This window comes from Oncorhynchus gorbuscha, linkage group LG04 (genome assembly GCF_021184085.1).
Source record: "Oncorhynchus gorbuscha isolate QuinsamMale2020 ecotype Even-year linkage group LG04, OgorEven_v1.0, whole genome shotgun sequence".
Taxonomy (NCBI): Eukaryota; Metazoa; Chordata; class Actinopteri; order Salmoniformes; family Salmonidae; genus Oncorhynchus; species Oncorhynchus gorbuscha.
Window position 1 is genome coordinate 53880428 of NC_060176.1, and position 26888 is coordinate 53907315.

Consider the following 26888-nt stretch of genomic DNA (forward strand, 5'->3'; position numbering starts at 1 on the left):
TAGGGTTGTTGTCCTGTTGGAAGGTGAACCTTCGCCCTAGTCTGAGGTCCTGAGCACTCTGGAGCAGGTTTTCATCAAGGATATCTTTGTACTTTGCTCTGTTCATCTTTCCCTCGAGCCTGACATTTCATAGATCAATGGAAACAGGATGCACCTGAGCTCAATTTCGAGTCTCATAGCAAAGGATCTGAATACTTATGTTTCTTCTTTTTATACATTTACAAAAATTTCTACCAACCTGTTATTGCTTTGTCATTATGGGGTATTGTGTGTAGATTGCTGAGGATTTTTATTTATTTAATCAATTTTAGAATAAGGCTGCAACATAACAAAATGTGTGAAAAGTCAAGGGGTCTGAATACTTTCTGAATGCACTGTATGTACAGTACAGGATTCACTAGTTTGAGAAAGCTCTCTCTGATTACCAAATTGGCAGGAGCGGAATATTGAAAAAGTGTAACTTTCTCAAGTCTCAATTACAGATGTACAGAGAACAAAGCAGTTCATTACATCAAAACCAGTTCTAAATCTAACTGAAAAGTATTACAATTCTTGATATATAAATCATAATATATAATGGAATATATATATATATTTTTCTTCACTTAAGTTCAGAAAATATACATTGGAAATAAAGTACATTTAGCCTTTATCAGTAATACTCTTCTGTTCATCAGTCATAGAATCGACTGAGCTAAAAGCCAGCCTTCATTGGGCCAAAGGATGTAGAGAAGAGAAGTTGGCCTCGCCAACAGACCTTTCATATTCAATCAAATAATCACATTACCATCAATGTTGTTCTGGCTATAGATTTGATTCATAGAAATGAAACACTCATGAAACAAAACTTCAAAGCATATGGTGCTGGCAGTGTGAATGTGACACCATTGTGAATCTGGCAAAAAAAACTAAGCACTTCCAGGTCACGGATTTTGAGTCCTGTCCTGTATACTTTGTATATTAATAACTAGGGAGAAAATTATGGAAAATGTGCACAATTATCAATATATTTTATACATTATCAAACAAATAATTATTTAAAGTATTTCTATGATATACGTCTCTTTTTTCATGTGTAAATGGTCAACAATGTTTTTTTTCTGTTCTATCATTTTTTGGACTGTACAAAATGTTCTGTACATTGTGTCGCAGTAAAAGGGGTGTCCATTCCACTCAACAGCACTTCTAGTTTCCAAATCCACAGAGTTTACACCCCAGTCATCGCTGCTAATTTTGTGGCCCTTAAAGCCCCCATGCAGTCTTTTTAATTGTATTTTTAAATCATCACTCTGTCTAATAAATCACTCTGTGTTTATTTAAAGAAAAATATTTTTTATCATTTATTTTCCTGCACCTATTTTGGCTATTTGAATGCTCAGTCTGATCGTATGGGCGTTGGGAAACTATTTTCCTTTTTTTTATATTGTTAAACAAAATGTTATTAGGAAAGAAAATGTCCTAATAAAATGTTATGTGTTTTGACCATTTGTATTATTTTTCTACCATCTTCATTGCTGGACTTTTATTTTGAAGGGAAATCGTTGAGGTCACAGCCTTATTCTTGCTGGCATCTCAAACATGAGTGTGACAACCCTATGCTGATTATTTTGATACCCCAATGAAACAAACTGAGGCAAGGACAGGGAGAAGAGCTGAAATAAAGACATGATAATCTAGAAACAACACCAATGTGTGATTTTACCTGTTTGAGAAGCACTTGGAACCTACTTTTCAACACTGGTGTTTATCCACTTTGACCAAAATGATGTAAATGTGAGTGGTGTAAATACACAATTAATTATAGTTACACAAGCTACTTTCATAACATTTCAGTATTAGAAAATGGCTATTACAACCTTGTCTGGCCTTAACATTTCAGTATTAGAAAATGGCTATTACAACCTAGTCTGGCTTTAACATTTCAGTATTAGAAAATGGCTATTACAACCTAGTCGTGGCTTTAACATTTCAGTATTAGAAAATGGCTATTACAACCTAGTCTGGCTTTAACATTTCAGTATTAGAAAATGGCTATTACAACCTAGTCTGGCTTTAACTTCATCTGGGTTTGTAGATTCAGATATGGTTCTTACTCAGCATAGGGCTGTACAAACAGATCCACCAATGTCATAATGCTAACTACTATATATCACAATGACTGAATAACATCCCTCCATACCAGTGCTTATGAATAAACTTAAATAGTAATAATGATAATTATTAACAACAAAATAGAAATAATAAGGGCTATTTAAAACAATTCAAGTAGATGTGTTTTAAAAAGCAAGTAGATGTGTTAACACCTTAAACAGAACCAGAGTGGGGACTGAAGGAATATAAAACTGATGCATATTATTTTTCTTCATCATCACCAACAGCTTGAGTAACATCTTACAATTGTCACAGAAAAAAACATGTAGGCATTAAGGTGAGTGAGTGAGTGAGTACAACAAAATGCATATTTTTCTCGTGTTCATTTCATGCAGGGTTTTGTTGGTGCCATAACCCTAGGACTTCCAAAGCATGAATAGAATTGCCTACTGATAGACTACAACTACATTTCAGTATAACGTATCAATTAAAGCTTAAAAATATTCTCTATAATGAAAACGTTGGAGTTTTCCTTTGGGAAGGTTCGCACAGCCTGAACAAATGTGTGTCCAGAGGAGGGGAATTTCTGTCTGACATGCCACCACTGTCAACAAAGATAATCATGAGAGATAGACACTCCTACACAAACACTCTTCCGTCGTTGGCCATCAGAGATGTGCAAATCAGTAACACCCCTCACTCAGAGTCTGGGCTGGCTGTCAGCCTGTTGGGACAGGGGTGGTGTTGAGGGACAGGGCTCAGGAGGACAGGAGGGGTACAGTATAGTGGTGCTATGGGAGAGGACACACTGTGAGCTCAGGGGCAGATCAGAAGTCGGTGCCCTGGAGTTTGGCAAAGGCCTTGGCGAGATTCATCTCGTGCCTGCGCAGGTGGTTGACCAGTGACTGCACGTAGGTGAACACACACTTGGAGTCAGGCTTCCTCCCCATGATCATCATGTCCTCCACCTCCAGAAGGGGCATGCAGTTGGCACATTCCCTAAGGAACGGAGATGGAGAGATGGTGAGATGGAGAAAGGGAGAGGTGGGTAATGGCGAAAGAGAGAGATGAACAGAGTGATGGTAAGGATAAAATATGACATTCTCTCCACAAACACCGCTCTCACAAAAGCTTTTTTATCCACCCAAACTAACCAGGCAAGAGGGAGACACTACAAAGTATCTGTTCCAAACATATTCTGCCATTTGGTAAACAAAATAATCTATGTGCAATGCAGGAATATAACCACATGGAGGCACACTTGACTACTAAACCCTAAAAGTACTGTAGTTGACTGACAGTCAACAGTATGGCAGTGTGAGCTGCCCAACAAGGAGCGCAGAGCAGGAGGAGAGGGAGAGCTCTGGGAAACAGCTGCAAGGTGGGAGGGAGTCAGCTCCTATACCAGCAGATAGTAACCTAGCCCCTCAAAGACAAACACAAATGTCAACCCTGTAAAACTCTGTATGAAGTTTTTCTTTGTTGTGTTAGATACTAAGGAGATAAGTCTATTTATGTCATTCAGCAACGGCTTATATAACTGACCAGGCTTTATACACTTCAAGTAGTAAAACATCAGTAATTCTGAAGTCACTAAATGAGGGGAGATGATACACATGCTTCACACAGCACAGGTCTGACATTTCTTTTTCCTCTCCACTTTGTTTCCAATCTCTGTTTCCACTCCAGTGTTGTGTTGCGGCAGCTCCTTTTAAAGTGTGGAGCTGCAGATGGGGTGTGCTGATGGCTGGCCCTCTGCCTGGCTGGAGCCTGGAACCTGGCTCTGACTGCAGTCACACACTCACAGTCCATGTTTGGGCCTCTGGACCCCAGCACTGGCTCACAGGGCGGAGAAAACTGAGCTCTGACTTACACTAAGAGTACGCTTCCTACAACTTCATATGACTTCCTGCAGGATAATGATCTTGAATGTATTAATGGTTGGCTCACTCTTCTCCTGTCTGACTTCACCATCATAATATGATGGAACTGGTGGCACTGTTGTTGATCCTGACCCCCCGACAACATGCACTCCTACACCCACAGTCACACACTGGGAGAATCTCAATTGGATTTGCTCAATTCCTCACATCCTCTTCTCTGTCCTCTCCTCGCCTCCTTTTGAAAAAGGTCAGTGGTAATCGAGGATAGGAGTCATCGAGGAGAGGAAACATGGAAACAAATGCTCATATATGAAATTAGACTCTCCTTCGCAACTAGCTCGTCATCAGGCAAATGTCATGTGTAAAATGGTAAAAATACATTTAGCTAGTTGTGCTAGATATTTTATGGATAAATGTATAAGTAGCGTATCGTTTTAAATGTGTGTATGTTTTTCTTCTTCGAGTAAACAACAGCTGATTCAAGGGTTTGAGAGAAAAACTCTGGTATCCTCCGCTGGATGAGACAATCTAGGAGATGAGGAAACTCCTCGGTTAACCAATTAATGAATTATCCTACATATGGCGACCACTTATTGGTTTCTGGGTCATGGCCGGAGAAGAGGACGGAGGACACGAGTAGAGTATAGACTTTCGCTCAATTGAGAATCTCCCACTCACAACAATCCCACCCCATAAACCCCCAGCACCAGCGTGAGGTTCCTCCGTGGGCCTGTTCCCTCTCTCACCATGAGTGCATTTGGGGTCCTAGGGGTGTGACTCTTAGGAGGAGTTTTTGGTTTTAACCAGGCCCTTGGTCACCAGGCCCCTGTAGAACTCCTGCAGGTACGTGTACACACACTTCCAATCTGGCTCACGCATCCGCACCATGTCCTCTACGTCCAACAGCTCGGGACAGTCAGCCAGCTTCCTGCACCCGCACCCCGGAGAGGGAGCAGGGGGAAAGAGGGGGGCGAGGGAGGGGGAGAGAAAGAGAAGAGGGAGGAAAGCCGAAAATACAGATATATGAAAAGTGAACAGGTAGAAGTGAGGGAGACAGAAGGAAGGAGGATGAGAGAGTGAGCAGTGAGCAGCCAAGTGAGAGGAATAGCCAGGGTGTGGAGAGAGGGAGAGAGAAGACACAAAAACACACCATAACATTACATTCCCTGTGTTAACAAACATATCCATGAGTTGACATGCTTCATGAACAACATGACACATATGTGCACACACGCAGACACAACAAAATGGCAAATGAAGCGTCAGGTGACGTCCATTTTGCCTTTTTGTTTGTTTTTTTTGTAGTTTTTTTTCTGTGCACTGAGACAAAAGACTTGGGCATGGGGTTATAGAGACATCAATGGTAGAACATTGGCTTTGTTTTGTCCAGTACAAAAACAAGAGACAAGAAAAAAACAAGAAGAATCCTACACTGACATAAAGACATGGACCACAGGGTGAACCTAGAAGAGAAACACACTGGTGGTGCACAGGGTGGTGTGTTTGTGTTGGAGGTTGTGAGAGAGGGTTCCAGATGAGGCACAGTGGCAGGGGGGGGGGGGTGAGGTTGGTAAGGGAGTGACAGTGCAGCACAGTGGCAAAGAGGGGGTTGGGGGTCTAGCTAGGAGGAACACGTGTTTGACAATCCGGTGTTTACGTCATCATGGTCCTTGTCATGAGCAGCATCACCACAGTAGCTCTAAGGACAGGTGAACACAGCAGACACTGGTGGGTGACAGGACAGAGGTCGGCAGTACATGACCTCATCAAAAGAGGAGATGACAGAGGTGGAGTGAGGAAGAGGAGGAGGAGGAGAGGGACAGATTAAAGGAGAGAGGGAAGGAGAGGGGTCTGGGAGGAAGTCACTCGAGTGCTCTTCCTGTACTGTAGTAACCTGGTGGTTGTTGTTTGGGGAGGGGTCAGTCTCAGGAGTTTCCTGGTTTAGATCAGGGTTGGTGGATGGAGGGTCACATCACACAGCGGTTACTGAGGAGAACGTCTCTGAGAGGAGAGAGTGGATGGAGAGTGGAGGTTTAAAGGTACAGGAGATAGTAGTAGTGGTAGTAACAGATCCAGGAGCTGACTGTACAGACATGAGAGAGTGGAGGTTTAAAGGTACAGGAGATAGTAGTAGTGGTAGTAACAGATCCAGGAGCTGACTGTACAGACATGAGAGAGAGGAGGGATAAAAAAGAGCAGTGGCCCAGCGGCCCACCCCAACCCTCTTACTGTAGGGCCCCTGGAAACAGTGAGTTGAGTCCAATCGCTGAATCTGATGAATCGAATCCTGTGGATTCACATTATTTTCCTTCCTCAGGCAGGCATTCTTACTGAACATGAATGGGTAGTTAGGTGGTATTTAGGCTAAGAGATGATGGTGAGAACCCAGAGGTCCTGTCTTGCTGAGCCTGAGGAATCCATAGACTGGCAGCTCAGTGTTGATTTTTACAGAGGTCAAACAAACATACCCAATAGAGAGATCATATCTATTCAGAGAAATAGGTGTGTGGGGGTCTGGGGCAGAGAAAGAGGAGTGTGGGGGTCTGGGACAGAGAAAGAGGAGTGTGGGGGTCTGGGGCAGAGAATTAGGAGTGTGGGGGTCTGGGGCAGAGAAAGAGGAGTGTGGGGGTCTGGGGCAGAGAAGGAGGAGTGGGGGTATGGGGCAGAGAAAGAGGAGTGTGGGGGTCTGGGGAAGAGAAGGAGGAGTGGGGGTATGGGGCAGAGAAAGAGGAGTGTGGGGGTCTGGGGCAGAGAAGGAGGAGTGGGGGATATGGGGCAGAGAAAGAGGAGTGTGGGGGTCTGGGGCAGAGAAAGAGGAGTGTGGGGGTCTGGGGCAGAGAAAGAGGAGTGTGGGGGTCTGGGGAAGAGAAGGAGGAGTGTGGGGGTCTGGGGCAGAGAAAGAGGAGTGTGGGGGTCTGGGGCAGAGAAGGAGGAGTGGGGGTCTGGGGCAGAGAAAGGCGAGGGAAGTTCTGGTTCTCAAGTTGTTTGACGGATTTTGAGTTCAATTGGGGGGGGGGGGGCTAGACAGCTACAGTGGATCTAATTTCCCACGAACAGAGCCTTGGGATGGTCAGACGATTGATGGTCTTTGGGACGGAGGATGGTTCACTCAGACCCTGGCCCAGTCTGCTGTAAATGGCCATGGAGCAACTCCAAGAGTAAAGATTCCATTTAGCCCAGGGCTGAAGTTCTGACTGCATGTCATACTTCAAGACATCACATTCAGTACGTCTATGAGCGCATGCATGATGTACAGTTTACAAGTGTATGTGTGTACTCACTCTGCAGTGCTGAAGGCCACCTCAAAGTTGTGTCTGCGGTTGGCAGCAGTGAGAGAGGAGTAGTCAAAGGCCTCTGGGAAGAAGTTATGGACCAGGGCACAGAACGCCATGCCATCACTCCAACTGGACGAGAAGTTCTGGATGTCCACATTCTGCAGGAGGAAAGAAGAAGAAGAGGAGGAGAGGAATACTATATTCAATCACAAAGCATTAACCAATACTTCCAAATGTCATTAGTCACCTCATAGACTAGACTCAAGAGTATGTGAGAGAACACAGCATTGCTGACAGAGAAGACATGATGGCAGGTTTTGATTGCAGTAGAGGGGTTATATAAAGGCCTAAGCCTCGTAGCAGGATGAGCTAGTGTGAAGTGTGAATGCCTCAGATCTTTAAGGAGACTGGACACTCAGCATAGTGCCATAGTGGGTTGGCTCACCTCGTATGAGCGGGTCTTGGCGCGGCACCAGTCCAGCAGCATCTGTTTGATGGAGTTGGCATTGGGCACCACACAGCTAGCGGAGCGCTGGACCATGTTCACCTTGGCAACCGCTTTATTCCCTGGACTGAAGGGGGTTTGGTTTATGTTAGCATAGACTTGTTTAAACTCTTCTCATTCTTTGCTATTCTCAGTTCTTTCTATCCTTACCCTCCGCTCTCCTTCTCCAACTTCTCGATCATGGCTTTGCGGGACTGTGCGGCGGACGTCTTGGGAAGACTCTGGGCTCTCATCAGCTCCTTACGCTTCTCAGCCTGCCGGCGCTCCGCAGCACGGGACGCTGTGTCATCCTCACGGTCAAACACACTGATGGAGGAAGATAGAGAAGGAGTAAATTTCAGTTCAACACAATTTCCGTTAATCCTATAGGGGTTGCAGAGGAGGAGGGTTTAGGCACAGAATTCAATACAGCACAGTATTATATGGGTTCAGTTCTCACCTGCCCACTTTCCTGGCAGAGCTGGAGCTGGAAGAGGTAGATGAGTAGCTGTAGGACTTCGACTGGACTGTCCCCACTACAGAACACAGGGAGGTGGTGGTGGTGATGAGATCACACAACACCATATATGGATGAGAACAGATAGCAATCAAATGATGATTTCAATGAGGAGGAAGATGCATTGATGACTTACTGTCTGTTTTCTTCACATAACTGGCCTCCATGGTGGTGGTGTGAGCTGTCCTGCTGCCATCACCTAGACACACAAACACGTACATTAGAACCATTTCAACTGTCCTGGGAAGATCATGCAGGAGCTAGTGTTCTGCCCAAATGTATCAGCCATGTTGTCAGCCTAAGACATGGTGTGTGATTGGCCTACCAGACTGGCCGAAGTGGTTTGTCTTGGTGACTTGGCTGAGGGTGGAGCCATCAGCTGACTTCTCCACCTTCCTCATCACGACCTCTTCAGCTCCTCCTCCTCCCGTACGACCCTTCTGAGCGCGCTCTTCTCTCTGCTGCCGAAGCTCCACAAGACGAACCTCTCTCTCCTTCTCTCTCTGGTCTGAGATAGAGGAGAGGAGGGATGGCAAGAGGAAAAGGTCAGTGGAAAAAGAGGGAGAAGAGGCACTCAACAAGTTGACAGCATCTCATCTGCTACAAAGCCAAACTAAACATGGGTTGAATGTTTGCGGAGGTACATTTCAGGATTCTTTCCAAAGCACCATCAAATGCCTTGGAACACAAACAGCCACCCACAGGTGAAAGACAAACACAACCAACCCCAGGCCGTGCTGTGGTGGGGCATGTGCTGAACAAACATCAAAGAGTGCAAACAGAGACCCTGAACGTCACGTCAGACCAGTGAGACACTGGCATAGAAAGGCTACTGAACGCTGTCCAACACTACTGTTACCCGATGCCTGGGAGCTCTAGCAGTCTTACCTGTCCATATACCTTCCTAATCCCCAGAGACACAGTTAAGCGCTCATTATAATGGAACTAAATACCTCCGGCCTCTCACTTACTGTTTCAACAGATTGGCTAGGGTTAAGGGTAATACAGGGATGAACTGGGTGGCTAGTTACTAAGCCCATGGAAACTTCTCTGATACAGAGTTCCGAGTCCTGTCTGGAGTCAACAAACAGTTAGCACTTTGAACCCAGCCATCCATATGTGGAACAACATGAGGTGTGTTTGCCCTGAGACAGTGAGTGAATCATAAAGTCCCTTATCCCCCTGATAGATCACATATGGCACTGTGGTGAGTGCTGGGTAGTCACTCCAACATCTCCAGAAAACATAAAGACTCATGCGTTCCCTCAATGTCCACCATACAGGTTTTGCATGTTCATGGTTGCTGCTGGTCAGTTCATGATCAATGTGTGTCATTGAGAAAACTCAAATGACAAGCTCCAAACAGCACTGGTGGGACAGTATGGTTGACAATGAGGGGATACAGCCAAGTGGGACATTGATAAATGACTAACACGGATGCATATACTGTATTAACATAGTCCGCAAACACACAGGATGTTCCTACCTATTTCCTCCTGTGTACATCCCAGTACGGCTTCTGAGAGCAGGATGGCAGAACGTGAAAATAAGATCAGAAAATAAGGATGGAAAATGGCGAGAGATGAGGCAGGTACATAATGCAGACTAGATTTGATGAAGGTCAAACTACCAGCAGAAAGACCCAGCAGTTAATATCATAATTAAAACAAGACAATGATGGAGAAAAGACAACAGCTTCAAATATGAAACCAGAGGGGGAAAATAACAAAGAGATGGATAAGGAAGAGAAGAAAAGGAGGTAAATAAAGAAATGAGGTTGAGGTATAGAGTGGTCAAGTAAGTACAGAGAGTGAAACATTGAAAGGTGTTAGAGGTTGGAGAGAGGGAAGGGACACGAGGTTGGTTAGTCTGGCTGTGGTCTCTCTCACCTCTCTTCCTCTTACGCAGATCTCTCATGGCTTGTCGGATCATCTTCCTCTCCTCAAAGTCCTTGGACTCATCCAGCTGTCGGAAAGAACAGGACAGGTGGAAGGAATGAGAGGGGTCGGTCTTCAGACAAACTCAGTCACATAGCTACAAATACACACAGCACACTCACACAGAGTGTAGTGTACGCACACAGACACACAGACACACACTGAAATGTAAAGGTATGACCTTTCCAAATATAAGTTCTCTCAGCAGATCAGATTAAACTCTTCACTAATACACAAAAACAACAACACCACATTGCAACACATTTACGTTTGGGGATTTGAGGACAGTAAGCATGTGTGATATGGGAGTGGGAAGTACCATTTTATCCAGGAGCTCCTCATCGTTGATGGCGGCCAGCTGTTCTGCAGTCAGTTTTCCGGAGCGTTCTTCGACTTTGGCCCGAGCTGCAGAAGAGCCGTTGGGTACAGTAGCTGGGGCCTGACAGCATGCCACCTGCACCAAGGGCTCCACTGCAAACACTGGCTCTGAGGCCATCACAGGCTCTGTCTCCATCTACACAGACAGAGAGAGAGAGAGAGAGAGAGAGAGAGAGAGAGAGAGAGAGAGAGAGGGCATGATGGGTTATTTTCATGTTATACAGCTTTTTAAATCAGGATTGGTATCCATTTTAGACTGTGAGTGCGAACAATTTTTTATCCTCAGCTGAGGGTCAATGTTAATTTCAGCACAGACATAAACAGATACAAAAGGTGGTCGATCATACTCAAATACCATTTTCCAGCTGGTGAGAAACCATGGGACCAGAACACACAAGGCCAGGGGAGGGACAGAAAAGGGAGGCTTCTGATCCGTCAACCCCTACAGCTGTGTTTACAGCAGTTTGCTGACATTTAGGGTGGAATGAGCACTGGAGGATTTCAGGAAAACTTCCTGGAACGTTTGGAGGTGGGAGGGGGAGCATGTACTCCAAGAATCAACTAGACTCAGCTGCGGGATGATTTGTACTGGAGTGGATGGTCGGGGGGCCGGAACATAATTATAAATAAGTTGTAGGCTGCAAATTGACCGCAAGAAGGCCAAACAGATAATATTTGACTAAAACAAAACCATTTCAAACCTTGTTTACATTTGTATTTGATTGTGAGGCATCAGTTTCTCAAACTAGACACTAATGTACTTGTCCTCTTGCTCAGTTGTGCACCGGGGCCTCCCACTCCTCTTTCTATTCTGGTTACAGTTTGCGCTGTTCTGTGAAGGGAGTAGTACACAGCGTTGTACGAGTCCTTAAGTTTCTTGGCAATTTCTTGCATGGAATAGCCTTAATTTCTCAGAAAAATAATAGACGGACGAGTTTCAGAAGATAGTTATTTGTTTCCCGCCATTTTGAGCCTGTAATCGAACGCACAAATGCTGATGCTCCAGATACTCAATTAGTCTAAAGGCCAGTTTTATTGCCTCTTTAAATCAGAACAACAGTTTCCAGCTGTGCTAACATAATTGCAAAGGGGTTTTCTAATGATCAATTAGCCTTGTAAAATTATAAACTTGGATTAGCTAACACAACATGCCATTGGAACACAGGAGTGATGGTTGCTGATAATGGGCCTCTGTATGACTATGTAGATATTCCATTAAAAACCAGCCATTTCCAGCAACAATAGTCACTTTCAACATTAACAATGTCTACCCTGGATTTCTGATCAACACACACACACACACACACACACACACACACACACACACACACACACACACACACACACACACACACACACACACACACACACACACACACACACACACACACACACACACACACACACACACACACACACACACACACACACACACGTTTGGAAAGTATTCAGACACCTTCACTTTTTCTACATTTTGTTACATTACAGACTTAATCTAAAATTATTATATTTTTTTTAAACCTCAGCAATCTACACACAATACCCCATAATGACAAAGCCAAAACAGGTTTTTAGATTTTTTGTAAATGTATTAAAACAAAACAAAAAAACAGAAAAACCTTATTTACATAAGTTTTTAGACCCGTTGCTATGAGACTTGAAATTGAGCTCAGATGCATCCTGTTTCCATTGATCATCCTTGAGATGCTCCTACAACTTCATTGGAGTCCACCTGTGGAAAATGTAATTCATTGGACATGATTTGGTAAGGCACACACCTGTCTATATAAGGTCCCACATTTGACAGTGCATGTCAGAGCAAAAACCAAGCCATGAGGTCACAGGAATTGTCAGTAAAGCTCAGAAACGGGATTGAGGCGAGGCACAGATCTGCGGAAGGGTACCAAAACATTTCCGCAGCATTGAAGGTCCCATATCGTCTATCGGCTTTCTAATCGGCTTTCTATTTCACAACAAAGCCTCCTTCACTCACGCCGCCAAACTTACCCTAGTAAAACTGACTATCCTGCCGATCCTCGACTTCGGCGATGTCATCTACAAAATAGCTTCCAATACTCTACTCAGCAAACTGGATGCAGTCTATCATAGTGCCATCCGTTTTGTTACCAAATCACCTTATACCACCCACCACTGCGACCTGTATGCTTTTGTCGACTGCCCTCGCTACATATTCATCGCCAGACCCACTGGCTCCAGGTCATCTATAAGTCTATGCTAGGTAAAGCTCCACCTTATCTCAGTTCACTGGTCACGATAACAACACCCACCCGTAGCACACGTTCCAGCAGGTATATCTCACTGATCATCCCCAAAGCCAACACCTCATTTGGCCGCCTTTCCTTCCAGTTCTCTGCTGCCAGTGACTGGAACGAATTGCAAAAATCGCTGAAGCTGGAGACTTTTATTTCCCTCACCAACTTTAAACATCAACTATCTGAGCAGCTAACTGATCGCTGCAGCTGTACATAGTCCATCTATAAATAGCCCACCCAATCTACCATCTCATCCCCATGCTGTTTTTATTAAAGGTAATGATTCAAATATTCCACCCTGAAACCATATAATTGTATGAAATCTTTAGAAACTATAATCTGATAATGTATGTAGTTTTCGTCAGAATTAGAACAAGGACCTTTTGCTCCTTTTTAGTATGTAAGCAGGGTGCAAGTGTGAATCAAATGATAAGAGGAGCTATCGACAGACAAGTTGTACTACTGTGTTCCTTACAGGACATTCTGTCTCCACCTGTGGAGGGGAGAAACTGTTAGGTTTGCAGAAGATTATGAAGCATGTTGCAGATTAAACAAACAATGTATCTGTGTAGTGGAAAAACACAGACTGTCTGAGCAAGGCATGGCTTAAGATTTGAACTTGTTTGTGTGTGTGTTATAAAGACTGTGTTTGCATTCTTGACTTTAGAACGTTCTCGTGAATAAATTGTACGAGCCTTTTGCATAAACTGAGTCTTTGCCTAATTATTATTAATCCCAAGGTCTTACAAACAGAGAGATACAGCGGTTCGACGTCCCTGCCAAGCAACAGTTAGCTCACTCATCATTGGCCCTCTCAGTCTGTCTAAGCAGTATGATGAGGAACAGAGGGCTCATGTCATGTGACAGGAGTAAAGCACTACTTTGGCTATGGGCCTGTAGAGGTGCAATAATGTAAACTGTGTAGGATTGAATCCAGCTTAACTCCTATAGTAGTATACACACTACAGTACTGTAAAAGCACAAGCACATGGTCCAGGAGCAGATGGTGCACCTCAGTCAGTGCTGTTACAGACAGGAGAGATGTAGGCTTTTTGTGTGCTCCCACTGCTGACAGACGAATAAAGGAGATGAGACATGGACATAAACGCAGCAGTCTTCCATTAAGACACCACTGGCTTAGTAACCATTTCTTTTAAGAGGCCATGAAGCCTATAGATAACACCTCGTAAATAGATTATCATATGGTGCCACATGCCTTTTGCAGACTATAGAGGCTGGGCTGGACTGGTCTGCTAGACTTTAATGCTTTTGTTGTAGATGTCCAGGTCCAGATTTAGCCCCAGACTGCTGGCACTGACCCCATCAGCCCCCCCCCCCCCCCTCTCCCCTCTCCTCCCAGAGAGACCAGCCAGGGAGAGGGTGCCCCCCAGCCCCAGTGCAGACAGAGCTGTGTGATCCAGGGTGGCCTCTGGTTCTGGAGGTCTGGACTGAGATTCAGGGGTCTGACCCATGGGACAGGTCAGAGTGAGAGCCACTTGACCGCAGTGGAATGTTATTGGACACAGCCCTGCATTAAAACACCAAAACAAACAGGGCCTCACTGGAACAGATGCTTGGACATTGTGGGGTTAGGGGTGAGGGGGTGAGGGAGAGGGGTGAGGGAGAGGACAGATCCACTTTAAATGTCTTGTTATATAATTCATTAGTGAATAGGGTTCCAGTTATAGTACCCTAGGGCAAGAGATGGGGTTATTTTCTTCTGTGAGAGTGGACATAGGTTAAGAGTGGCTGGTGTGAACACTATGTGTCCGTACACTTTTAGTACTGGGTTATATAAGAGCTGGGAAAAGAGAACCGCATCTCTAATTCATTGATGATTGGAAAGAGACAGGCTCTTTTGTCTTCTTTCATGGGCATGAGAGTGGACATTGTGCTAAGGGTGTCCGGTTGAGTCTAACACTACGCCATTGAGAGTGTCCGTACACTCTAGACCTACGGGACTCGTTATGTAAGAGGTGTTGAGGCAGAGGTGGATCTATATAGTACGGCATTGTGAAGCTTATAGGGGTCGGGTAAGATCAGCTTCCATGCATGCCAGTCATCTGTCAGTCTGTGACATGACTGAACTAAAGGAGAACAGCTTCCCTCTGGGTGGGAGAGGCCTGACGGACAGGAACAGCTGGTCTGGGAGCATTACTGGGCTAAGGACCCTGTCCAGCTGAATAATACCACATACCACATCAATTCCCTTCAATATCCCTCAAAATGTCATCAACATACAACAATAAACATACACTATAGAGCCAGGATGCTCTGTCACCCAGAGCAGCTCAGAATACATTACATTATTAGGAATAACAGACTTGGCAAACTTTCACACACACCAATCTACAGCAACATACAGTATGATTTCCCAACCAACAGAGCAGAGAGGTCCACAGGTTTCATAGCCTCTGTGTCAGTGTTAGCGGTACCGGTGTTCAAATCAAAATCAAATCACATTTTATTTGTCACATACACATGGTTAGCAGATGTTAATGTGAGTGTAGCGAAATGCTTGTGCTTCTAGTTCCGACCATGCAGTAATATCTAACAAGTAATCTAACAACTTCCTAACTACTTATACACAGAAATGTAAAGGAATGAATAAGAATATGTACATAATACCAGACTAATACCATCAGAGTAATTTGAAGGTAAATAACATAGGACAGTGAGAGAGAGAGCCTCTACATTGTCAGCTCTTGGCTGGGTTCCCTTTACCCCAGTCAAAACAGGAGCAGAGCTGACCTTCTTGACCTGGACTACAGCAGGCTGCAGGGTTCAAAAGCAGTCTGACTGCCTCTAGAAGCCTGAGGAGCACATCAGGTCCAATTTCTTGAGTCCTGTAATTACAAATGGTCTGGACCACGGGGGGTCCAGACCATTTGTCCAGACCATTACCTGAGATGTAATCGGAGAGAGCACCCAGACTGTGAACCATCAGTTGGCCACAGAGAAGGGTATGGTTCAGTATCTGACCAGGATATCCCAAATCAAATCGTAATGTCAAAGAGAGGTGAGGAGTTCCTAAAAGACTGAAGGGTAGACCAAATCCAACACAATGTTAGGGACCTATTTTAGGAGGAGAGTTCCACAGAGATCTTAGGAGCCCAGTGCTTGGGCAGTAGACCAGAGGCTTTCATCATGACCAGGCGGTTACTCAGAAGATTAAATGACAGAAAACAGGATACTTCCTCCCACCACAGGATGTGTGTCCCCTGACAGAACACGGAAACAAAGAAGAACACCTGCACAAACACTCAGGGCAGTGAGGGCACCTCCACAAACCCCAACATCCACCCAATAGGATTAATGCATATTAAAAACGCAGGTGTCACACACTCACAAGTGTCACACACTCACAGACAATGAGAGAGGGGCTGGCACGAAACAGTGAGAGAAGAGAGAGAAGGTCATGCTTTGTGGATGGGAGGGGATGATGTGGGATGATAGAGATCATGTTGGAACTGTCCTCATAAGTAGAGGGTGGAAAAAGACGGCAGGAGAGAAGGAGGGGCTACAGGCATGAAGGAGGGGCTAAAGGAAGGAGGGGCTAAAGGCATGCAGACAAAGCTGGCGAGATGATTGGTTACGGTTAAATCCCCTTCTTCACAATGATACCCCTAACCCGGAGATGTAACCAGACATCTGTACTGACAATGTGCTCTAATCTGCTGTCAAGCTGAACACTAAAACCATAAACTAACCTAGACTGATCAGATGCTTATTATAGATGCAAAAACTTGTCATCCAAGATTAGAGGAAAATCTAAGCATCAAAGAGGGATAGGGAAGAGAGTGTCAGTAAAGAATAAGAGGCTGGAACTGATTCTAAATATTTTGTCAGGAGGGGATCCATACAGGCATAGAGAGAGAGAGGCATACCATGCTGTTGGTGTGAGAGATGCCTCCTAGTCCTATCAGTGAGGAAGTGGAAGAAGAACGACGTGTGGCAAAGGTGGGACAGTGTGGGACTGGTGTGGCCTCAGGTTCACAATCTCGTCCATCGGGTGTTTTTGGGCTGAGGGGTGTGCTGGATGGAAGTTGGAGGTCATTGGGAGTCCTGGGTGTTGGCTCCGGGACAAAGGCTGTGTAAGGTGGTGGTTCAGGCAGGCCTAGGGCCTGACACAGAGCCTCCACCTGGCGGGCCAGCCTCTCCTGCTGGATACGCAGCCTCAAGTTCTCCTCCTGCAGAGCTGCCAAAGCTGTAGACAGAGGAGCCACACGCGCTGCAGCCTCCTCGAGCCGTGCATCCACCCGCTTCCCAAAGGCCTGCAGGTCACTGTGGATCTCCCCCACGGCACAGCGCAGTGTCAGCTCCAGCCCACACTCACCACCATCACTCTCCTCCTCCTCAGCCTGATCTTGGGCTAGCAGGTCACCAATCACCTCCTCCAAACCAGACTCAGCACACAGGCTGTCTGGATTGCCCACCAGGGGCTGTGGAGCCTCTGAGGCCAACAGGAAGTCCAGGTTCACTCCAGGCATGGTGGGTAACTGCTCTCAATATCAAAAGTCACACCGAAGGTCGTATCTCATTACAATGAGATGCAAAGTCCCTCTCTTTCAACTAAGCGCGAGGAACCAAATCGAGCTCTAAGAGTTAAACAATCCAAGAGCAATGTTGGTTGAGTTTTCAGTACGTATCCCCTGGGAGAAGAGGACAGTATCTCTCTGTCTGCCTGTTTATAGAGACCCTCCAAAACAACTCTAGTTCTTTATACCCCCCACAAATCCCAGACAGCCAATGAGCATTCACAGAATCCCGTTTCCAAGGCAGCAGAGGCCCCCACCCCTTTGTTTCCCTCAGGTGCCATAGACATGTGTATTTATTTATCACTAGCCCCATCTATTATTCCACTGAGTCAGTCAGGGCCTGGGTGTCTGGTGGGGGGCCGGAGGGGAAATACGTGTGACAACAATTCATAACCCCCCCCCATCAACTCCCCATTTATTTAGAACCCTTGTCCTTCACACCTCGATTGGCAGGCGACTGGGGTTTGGATGGGGCTGTGTCTGTGTCTGGCCGACTGAGAGGGCCGACAGAATTTTACTTAAAGTGTTTGACAGCAGCCTCTCAGGCTTGACATTATGAGTCAGTTGAGCTGCATGGGTCAGGTCAGAGGACAGGTCACCAAGGGTTAGGAGAACCTAAGAAGCACACCGAGCTGTGAGAGAGAGACAGAGGGTGGTCAATGTGGTGGGCTATAGACAACCTGAACCTTGTTCTGGTTGACCCTGGCCGTAGGGAAGGCTCTTGTTAAATGCCAGCTGCTCACGGCCGTGTGCTTGCTTTGGAACTTGCTGATAGAAAATAATATCACAGTGGTCTGACCAGCTGCTGTAACGTGTGCATTCTTCAAGTGCTTTGTGTGTCAAGTTGAATGCTTTGAGAGAGTGTTGAACAGACTGTGTCTATATGAATGTGTGCCTCCAGCATGCATTTGTGTGTATGTAAGGAATGGTTCTAACCATTCCAATTTTAGAAAATTACAGCACTATAGGTCTGCATGAATCAAATCATCTGAACTCAAACTACAGTGATTTACAGTGATATCAGGTGAACAAGGTTAGTGCAACACAAGCAAGCCCTCTTAGCACGTAATGTTGTTCTTAATCTCTGGTACACACACCTAAATGGTGCTTAAGCAATATAGCTAAAACTGTGTTCACTGAAAACCAGCATTTTTGTAGTTATTTGGCATGGTGGTTTCCAAGGTTGGGTTCATTTAAGTTTCAATTCAGAAAGTAAACACAATTCTTATTCTAATTCAAAATGTTCCTAATTGAAAAGCATTGATGAGAATTGGAAATGGAATATCATTGTACTTCCTGAATTGACTGTAATTTAAATGGAACTTCCTCAACCCTGGTGATTTAATAAAACCCCTAGGCATTCCTTAATATTGATATTGAGTGTGTAACTGAACTGCTGATCCGGGGATTTAGAGGACAGCAGAACAGCTTCCAGGAACGGGGAGCAGGCCAGAGAGACTGTGGCCAGGCAGGCCAGAGAGACTGTGGCCAGGCAGGCCAGAGAGACTGTGGCCAGGCAGGCCAGAGAGACTGTGGCCAGGCAGGCCAGGAGCAGTGGGTCAGACCCTATCAAGGACATCACTTTAGTCTGGCGCACACACACACACACGCACACACACACATCTGAACACCGCAACAAGGTTTGTGTTTGTGTGTGTGTGTCTGTCAAAACACAGTCTGTTTTGTTTGTGCATATGTGAGCATGTGTGTTGGAGAGGGAGAGCGAGAAAGAGGCAGAGGGATAAATAGAGACAGAGAGAGCATGTGTTGTGCATGTGAATGTTCTCTATATCTCTGAATGTTATGTATCTGTATAATAAGCAAGTGACTGTATTCATGCCCTAAGGCACACCTGTGTAAATCAGAGAAGTGACAATGTCTTTGATCGTTGTGACTGGAGGTCGACCGATTAATCAATATGGCTTATTTCAAGTTTTCATAACAATCAGTAATCAGCCTTTTTGGACGCCGACTAAATTGCAATCCACGAGGAGACTGTGTGGCAGGCTGACCACCTGTTACGCGAGTGCAGCATCAAAAGGACCTTGAGGCTGCAAGGAGTCTAGGTAATTTGCTAGCTAGCATTAAACTTATCTTATAAAAAACAATCAATCTTCACATAATCACTAGTTAACTACACATGGTTGATGATATTACTAGGTTAACTAGCTTGTCCTGCGTTGCATATAATCAATGCGGGGCCTGTTAATTTATCATCGAATCACAGCCTACTTCAACTTGATGATTTAACAAAACCGCATTCGCGAAAAAAGCACAATCGTTGCAATAATGTACCTAACCATAAACATCAATACCTTTCTTAAAATCAGTACACAGTATATTTTTTAAACCTGTTATGTAGTTAAAAAAATAAATTCATGTTAGCAGGCAATATTAACTAGGGAAATTGTATCACTTCTCTTGCGTTCAGTGCAAGCAGAGTCAGGGTGTATGCAGCAGTTTGGGCTGCCTAGCTCGTTGTGAACTGTTGAAAGGCCATTTATTCCTAACAAAGACCGTAATTAATTTGCCAGAATTGTACATAATTATGACATAACATTGAAGGTTGTGCAATGTAACAGTAATATTTAGGACAGCGGAGTCAATCACCACCTTCCGGAGACACCTGAAACCCCACCTCTTTAAGGAATACCTAGGATAGGTTAAGTAATCCCTCTCACCCCACCCCCCCTAAGTTTTAGATGCACTATTGTTAAGTGACTGTCCCACTGGATGTCATAAGGTGATTGCACCAATTTGTAAGTCGCTCTGGATAAGAGCGTCTGCTAAATGACTTAAATGTAAATGTAAATTTAGACTTTGGGTTGCCACCCGTTTGATAAAATATGTAACGCTGGGCCTCCCAGGTGACGCAGTGGTTAAGGGCGCTGTACTGCAGCGCCAGCTGTGCCATCAGAGACTCTGGTTTCGCGCCCAGGCTCTGTCGTAACCGGCCGCGACCGGGAGGTCCGTGGGGCGATGCACAATTGGCCTAGCGTCGCCCGGGTTAGGGAGGGCTTGTCCGATAGGGATGTCCTTGTCTCATCGCGCACCAGCGACTCCTGTGGCGGGCCGGGCGCAGTGAGCCCTACCCAAGGTTGCCAGGTGCACGGTGTTTCCTCCGACACATTGGTGCGGCTGGCTTCCGGGTTGGATGCGCGCTGTGTTAAGAAGCAGTGCGGCTTGGTTGGGTTGTGTATCAGAGGACGCATGACTTTCAACCTTCGTCTCTCCCGAGCCTGTACGGGAGTTGTAGCGATGAGACAAGATAGTAGCTACTAAAACAATTGGATACCATGAAATTGGGGAGAAAAAGGGGTAAAAATAGAAATATATATATAAAAAACATATGTAACGCTTCCGTATTTCACGGAAAGAATAAACGTTTTGTTTTCGAAATGAGAGTTTATGGATTTGACCATATTAAAGGCTCGGATTTCTGTTTGTTTATTATAATTAAGTATATGATTTGATATTTGATAGAGCAGTCTGACTGTGCGGTGGTAGGCAGCAGTAGGCTCGTAAGCATTCATTCAAACAGCAGCTCTTAGCAATGATTGGATGCACAGCTCTGTTTATGACTTAAAGCCTATCTACTCCTGAGATTAGGCTGGCAATACTAAAGTGCCTATAAGAACATCCAATAGTTATGTGAAATATGTGAAATACAAATTGTACAGAGAGAAATAGTCCTATAATTCCTATAATAATTACAAACTAAAACATCTTACCTGGGAATATTGAAGACTCATGTTAAAAGGAACCATCAGCTTTCATATGTTCTCATGTTCTGAGCAAGGAACTTAAACGTTAGTTTTTTTACATGGCACATATTGCACTTTTACTTTCTTCTCCAAAACGGTGTTTTTGCATTATTTAAACCAAATTGAATATGTTTCATTATTTATTTGAGACTAAATTGATTTTATAAATGTATTATATTAAGTTAAAATAAGTTTTCACTGTTCATTCAGTATGGTTGTAATTGTCATTTATTACAAAAATATATATAAAAATAATCAGATTAATCGATATCGGCTTGTTTTGGTCCTCCAATAATCGGTATCGGCGTTGAAAAATCATATTCGGTCGACCTCTAGTTGTGACCCCACTGCAGTTATTTACAAGAGAGTGTCTAAAAATAGTCAGCAGCTTAATCCAGAACACACCAATAAACCTAAGCTGGGACTTCACCCTGGCCCCCCCTCCAGAGAAGAACAGCACAGTGAGATAAATGATCTCAGGCCACAGCTTTAAGTCATATAGCCATAAAACACCAGGGATAAAACAGTAACACACTGCATTTGACTTACGGCTCCACTAACAAAATCCACAGACCAGGATCATCTCCAAAATAGTCAGAGACCTCATCTCTCTCTCCCTTTCTCCTGTCCTCCATAAAAGCCCTGTACAGGGGCCATATACTAGGGAACATGTGTGCTGGTTGGGTAACCCGTGCTCAGTGTTTGTTCAGGCTGTGCTGACAATAGGGAGATTAGTGTGCTGTTTGACAGTGAGTAGCCAGGACTGACAGTTGATCATTCACTGTGGGACCGTGGCCATAAACCCATGTCCAGCGGTACCAGCGTGACCCAGGGCTCTGCTGTAATCTCCATGCCCGCAGGAGTGCCACTGCTTGTCCGTCGTCGCCGCAGAGATAGAACGAAGGCCAATTACCATTATTTATCATCTCTCCCCAACCCGCTTCTTGCTCGCTTTCTTCAGAGTTGATGCATTTTTATTATTCTGCCCATTGTAAGATTCAATGCTACCTTATCTGCATTATCCCAGTCGAAAAGCCTATCTGAACCTGAGCCGTCATTAAGTAACTGGTTGTGTATAGGGGTGATAACAATGATAAGGTTTGAGTACATACCACTAGAGAGGAGCAGAGGACCACCCACACAGATCACAAATAGTCTGTGTACCCCATGACTGCTCCTTTACCAAACACCAATAAAGACTAACTCATCCAAAACAACCGTCTTATCACACAGCTTTGATTGCAAGACCTCCATAATAGGACTGTTCCATCAGTGTGTATATAACCCTACGATCCTATAGAGGACAGAGGAATGTGAATGAGGATCAATGTCAATGCCTTGTCATGACATTTCCCTCTTTGGGTACAGCACGCCCCATCCCCCTCTCCCTGTCTCCTACACCCAGGCTGCTGTGGTCAGAGAGAGGTCGTAAATTCCTGGAGGAGATTATCTCCTCATGGCCACAGTATAGCGAGAGAGTAGAGTTTTCATAGAAGAGAACAAAGGAATTTCTTCCACCTCACAGAACTTGAGGTCCGAACAACATGTGTGTTCCGGAGAAGGTATAAAAGATCGGTGAAGAATCCAGCTACAAACTGGTCCGTTTGGTGCAATTTTGTGGAGCTCATGGGAGACAGTGCGGCCACATTACCATAACGCTGTTTATTTAATAATCGCAGATATGAGGTTTACATCTAATTGTTGTATAAGATGAATGAGTGAAGATGATACTGTTGGTAAAATTGTGTAATGTGATTTTGGACTGTTTAATGAAGGAAACTCCAATTCCCTTTTAAAGGGAACTAAATCAGAGGACCGCCCATGAGCCCAGTTAGGGTCGGGCATCCTGGGACAGGCCCTTTTCTGCAATTCCGAATAAAACCTCACCTTCAGAATTTCTCAACAGACCATGTTTCTCTCAATTACGAGAGGACGAAAAGTTGCAGACCAACTTACCTCGATTAACAAGAGGGCCAAGGTTTGAGACCAGACTGCTGAATCTTTTAACCATCCCACGTGGTTAAACTCTTAGACTATCGATACCGACAGAATAAGAACAAGTCTTTGATATGAATTACTAGTCTGCAGCTAGGAATTCGGTATCATTGAACGCGAAGACCGACAACCGCCGAAACATCTATCCATAACGACATGAATGAATGTCACACTGAACTATCCATTCTATCCACGACAGAGAGGGCGGACAAACTCTCCAACAGAAACAAACTTTTCAACAGAGAACCCGACGACACACTGAACGTAAATATATATATTGATTGCAATTGTTCTCGAATGAGTGAGCGTTCATGTGTAAAGGATTAGCATTTCAATTGTTATAATTATCAACTCTGTGGTAACTCCCTGACCCCCACTCCCCGTTTGTCTAACAAGCCACCATGCTGGTTTAGCCCACTAGGGAAACGCCGTTATCATTACTTTGTTACTATCTACTGTTTGTTTATGCATTTCTGTGAATTACTTAGTTAGTAAATTCATGATTTAAGAAAATTGATATGAAAATATCTGAAAAGTATAATATTAGGAAAATTATAACTTTGTAATCTGAATATTTTCCTTGGTGCCGCAACTTCCTAGTTAATTACAGTTACATGAGTAATCAGTTTAATCGCGTAATAATAATTACAGAGAGTCATTTGATAAAGATTCATCTTCAGTTTAATGATGCCAAAGACACGACAGCCTGTTAATGGTGGGACTGGAAGCCAATCCAGACAAATCCATCGTCCATCATTGTCACGCACCCTTGAACTTCCATGGGCCAAAGAGGCTATGTGGGACAGGTGGTGGGGCCTAGATCCAGGACAGAGGCACAGTGCAGCAGCCCTGCTTGATGCTAACCTAGAGCGAGAATAGCATCTGCCAGCTTCCCTTCACAAATCTCATTAGCAGAGTTATTTCCACGTGTCTCTAATAACCTGAATAAGCCCGGCTGATATACCATGCTGGTTGCTTTGGCTGAAAAAGTGTCCCCTGTTTGCCTACACAAAAAGGAACACGTATTGTGCTCTTATTCACAAACACATTCTAAACCTCAACACATGGTCTCAGTACCTGGAAACAAGGACAAGTGCACATATGTAGCGCAACTGTCTTGGTGTAAGTCCTTACAAAAAGGACATCAAAAGAATAAAATGGTCGTATCCATGACTTTCACAACGAGCCACCAAAGTTTACCATTGAAAATGGGAAATGTTTTCAATTAAATTGTAACACATCACATACACAGACATGCAAGCCTCTCAACCAGAGTTACCTATTAGTCCTGATTATGCCTAGCACGGGTCAAGCATACACCTCATCTTCAGTAGAATGAATACATGTCTTCTTGCCCCTTCGTCTGGCTCAGTCTGTCTGTGTGTAACTGCAGGGTTAACTGATAGAGACAGTCTCTCTGCAACATCTTTCATCCCCCCTCCCAGCCCCAATCCCAGGCAGCGTCCTCCCAGCCCAGCCCTGATCCCCTAACCAGATTACTGCTCCGCTCTACATGGGGGGAAGGGGGTGGAATAGAAAACCCTTAAGGAGGTAGGAAACTAGACTACACTTTTCCCTTACCCTACATTCACTTCCCTTCATTCACTCATGATAGAGCTTTTTCCTTTTAAGAAGTGCCGTTTAAGAAGTGTAACTTTCATCTGAATTGTAACATTCTGTCATTAACAGTGCATGTTCAAATGTATAGCAAATAACACGTTTTCATATAAAAAAAATTAAAAAAGACTATAGTAAGTGCCTATTACAGTAGGTGCTGCAAAGTAACAGGGTTATTTCTTCAGCCAGACATAAATCCCCTGTGACAGGGGGAAACGAAGATTGTTGTGTGCAACAGGGAGAGGCAATTGAGAAAATGAAAATGTATGGGTAACATGATTGACATGTTATGATCATACCCACTCAGTTTCCCACCACAAAACACCAGGAAATTACCAAAAAGAGTAGAACCAGCTCACATGCTTTTACTATATGATTTGACTATTGGATTCAATGTTAGGTTCAAAGTTTCTTTTTAAAATATATATTTTGTAAGGAATAGATTCAGCACATTAAAACAAGAGTTTAGTTCACATGACTGAATTATCTTAAAATGAGGGACAGACGTAGATGAATCAATAATCACATAAAACAAATAATAATCTTCAGAAATGACTGTCAGAGCATCTAGGGCTTTACAATGATGGTGAAATGTTGGAATTAAGTGGGTTCAAATCTTCCTAGAAATGACACAGGGTTGATGGAGGGACTTGTGAATTTGCTGAATTTTGCAAATGTATTGAATTCTCTATGTGGTATATAAAAGGTCACTTAATTTATAGAACAGGCTTTTAAAATGCCATATTGGTGCACAATTTCTACTGAAAAATATCATAGGTATGCAAAAGGCACCCATTTTGTGGAAGGACCCCTGTGTCATCATCTAGTTGAGTGGCTAGGACTGTAGAGAGGTGGCATGGGACTGTAGGGAGGTAGCATGGACTGTAGGGAGGTAGCGTGGACTGTAGGGAGGTAGCGTGGACTGTAGGGAGGTAGCGTGGACTGTAGGGAGGTAGCGTGGACTGTAGGGAGGTAGCGTGGACTGTAGGGAGGTAGCGTGGACTGTAGGGAGGTAGCGTGGACTGTAGGGAGGTAGCGTGGACTGTAGGGAGGTAGCGTGGACTGTAGGGAGGTAGCGTGGACTGTAGGGAGGTAGCGTGGACTGTAGGGAGGTGGCGTGGGACTGTAGGGAGGTAGCATGGACTGTAGGGAGGTAGCGTGGACTGTAGGGAGGTAGCGTGGACTGTAGGGAGGTAGCATGGACTGTAGGGAGGTAGCGTGGACTGTAGGGAGGTAGCGTGGACTGTAGGGAGGTAGCGTGGACTGTAGGGAGGTAGCGTGGACTGTAGGGAGGTAGCGTGGACTGTAGGGAGGTAGCGTGGACTGTAGGGAGGTAGCTTGGACTGTAGGGAGGTAACGTGGACTGTAGGGAGGTAGCGTGGACTGTAGGGAGGTCGCGTGGACTGTAGGGAGGTCGCATGGACTGTAGGGAGGTAGCATGGACTGTAGGGAGGTAGCATGGACTGTAGGGAGTTGGCATAGAATGTAGAGAGGTGGCATAGACTGTAGAGAGGTAGCATAGACTGTAGGGAGGTGGCATGGGACTGTAGGGAGGTGGCATGGGACTGTAGGGAAGTAGCATGGGACTGTAGGGAGGTGGCATGGGACTGTAGGGAGGTGGCATGGGACTGTAGGGAGGTGGCATGGGACTGTAGGGAGGTGGCACAGACTGTAGAGAGATGGCATAGACTGTAGGGAGGTGGTATAGACTCTAGAGAGGTGGCATGGACTGTAGACAGTTGGCACAGACTGTAGACAGTTGGCACAGACTGTAGACAGTTGGCACAGACTGTAGGGAGGTGGCATGGACTGTAGGGAGGTAGCATGGACTGTAGGGAGGTGGCATGGACTGTAGGGAGGTGGCATGGACTGTAGGGAGGTGGCATGGACTGTAGGGAGGTGGCACGGACTGTAGGGAGATGAGATAGACTGTAGGGAGATGGGATGGACTGTAGGGAGGTGTCATGGGACTGTAGGGAGGTGGCATGGGACTGTAGGGAGGTGGCACAGACTGTAGGGAGTTGGCATAGAATGTAGAGAGGTGGCATAGACTGTAGGGAGGTGGCATGGGACTGTAGGGAGGTGGCATGGGACAGTAGGGAGGTAGCATGGGACTGTAGGGAGGTGGCATAGACT

At 45.0% G+C, this 26888-nt stretch overlaps 1 protein-coding gene across 6 annotated transcripts in view; it reads right to left on the reverse strand.

Annotated features, from left to right (window-relative positions):
* Window positions 1-594: 594 nt before the first annotated feature.
* The window catches only part of LOC124034288 (smoothelin-like), a 108923-nt gene continuing 82629 nt past the window's right edge, over window positions 595-26888 (reverse strand). For 2 of the 6 annotated variants that reach the window (XM_046347270.1, XM_046347274.1), the window contains 10 exons: window positions 10507-10701; window positions 10140-10215; window positions 9737-9769; window positions 8576-8758; window positions 8387-8449; window positions 8194-8269; window positions 7905-8060; window positions 7695-7821; window positions 7256-7407; window positions 595-3090 (listed from right to left, as the gene is read on the reverse strand). In XM_046347270.1, coding sequence (XP_046203226.1) covers window positions 2919-3090; window positions 7256-7407; window positions 7695-7821; window positions 7905-8060; window positions 8194-8269; window positions 8387-8449; window positions 8576-8758; window positions 9737-9769; window positions 10140-10215; window positions 10507-10701 — 1233 coding nt within the window. In that variant the 3' untranslated portion in view covers window positions 595-2918. The other 4 variants (XM_046347271.1, XM_046347276.1, XM_046347273.1 and 1 more) reach the window with 4 other exon arrangements.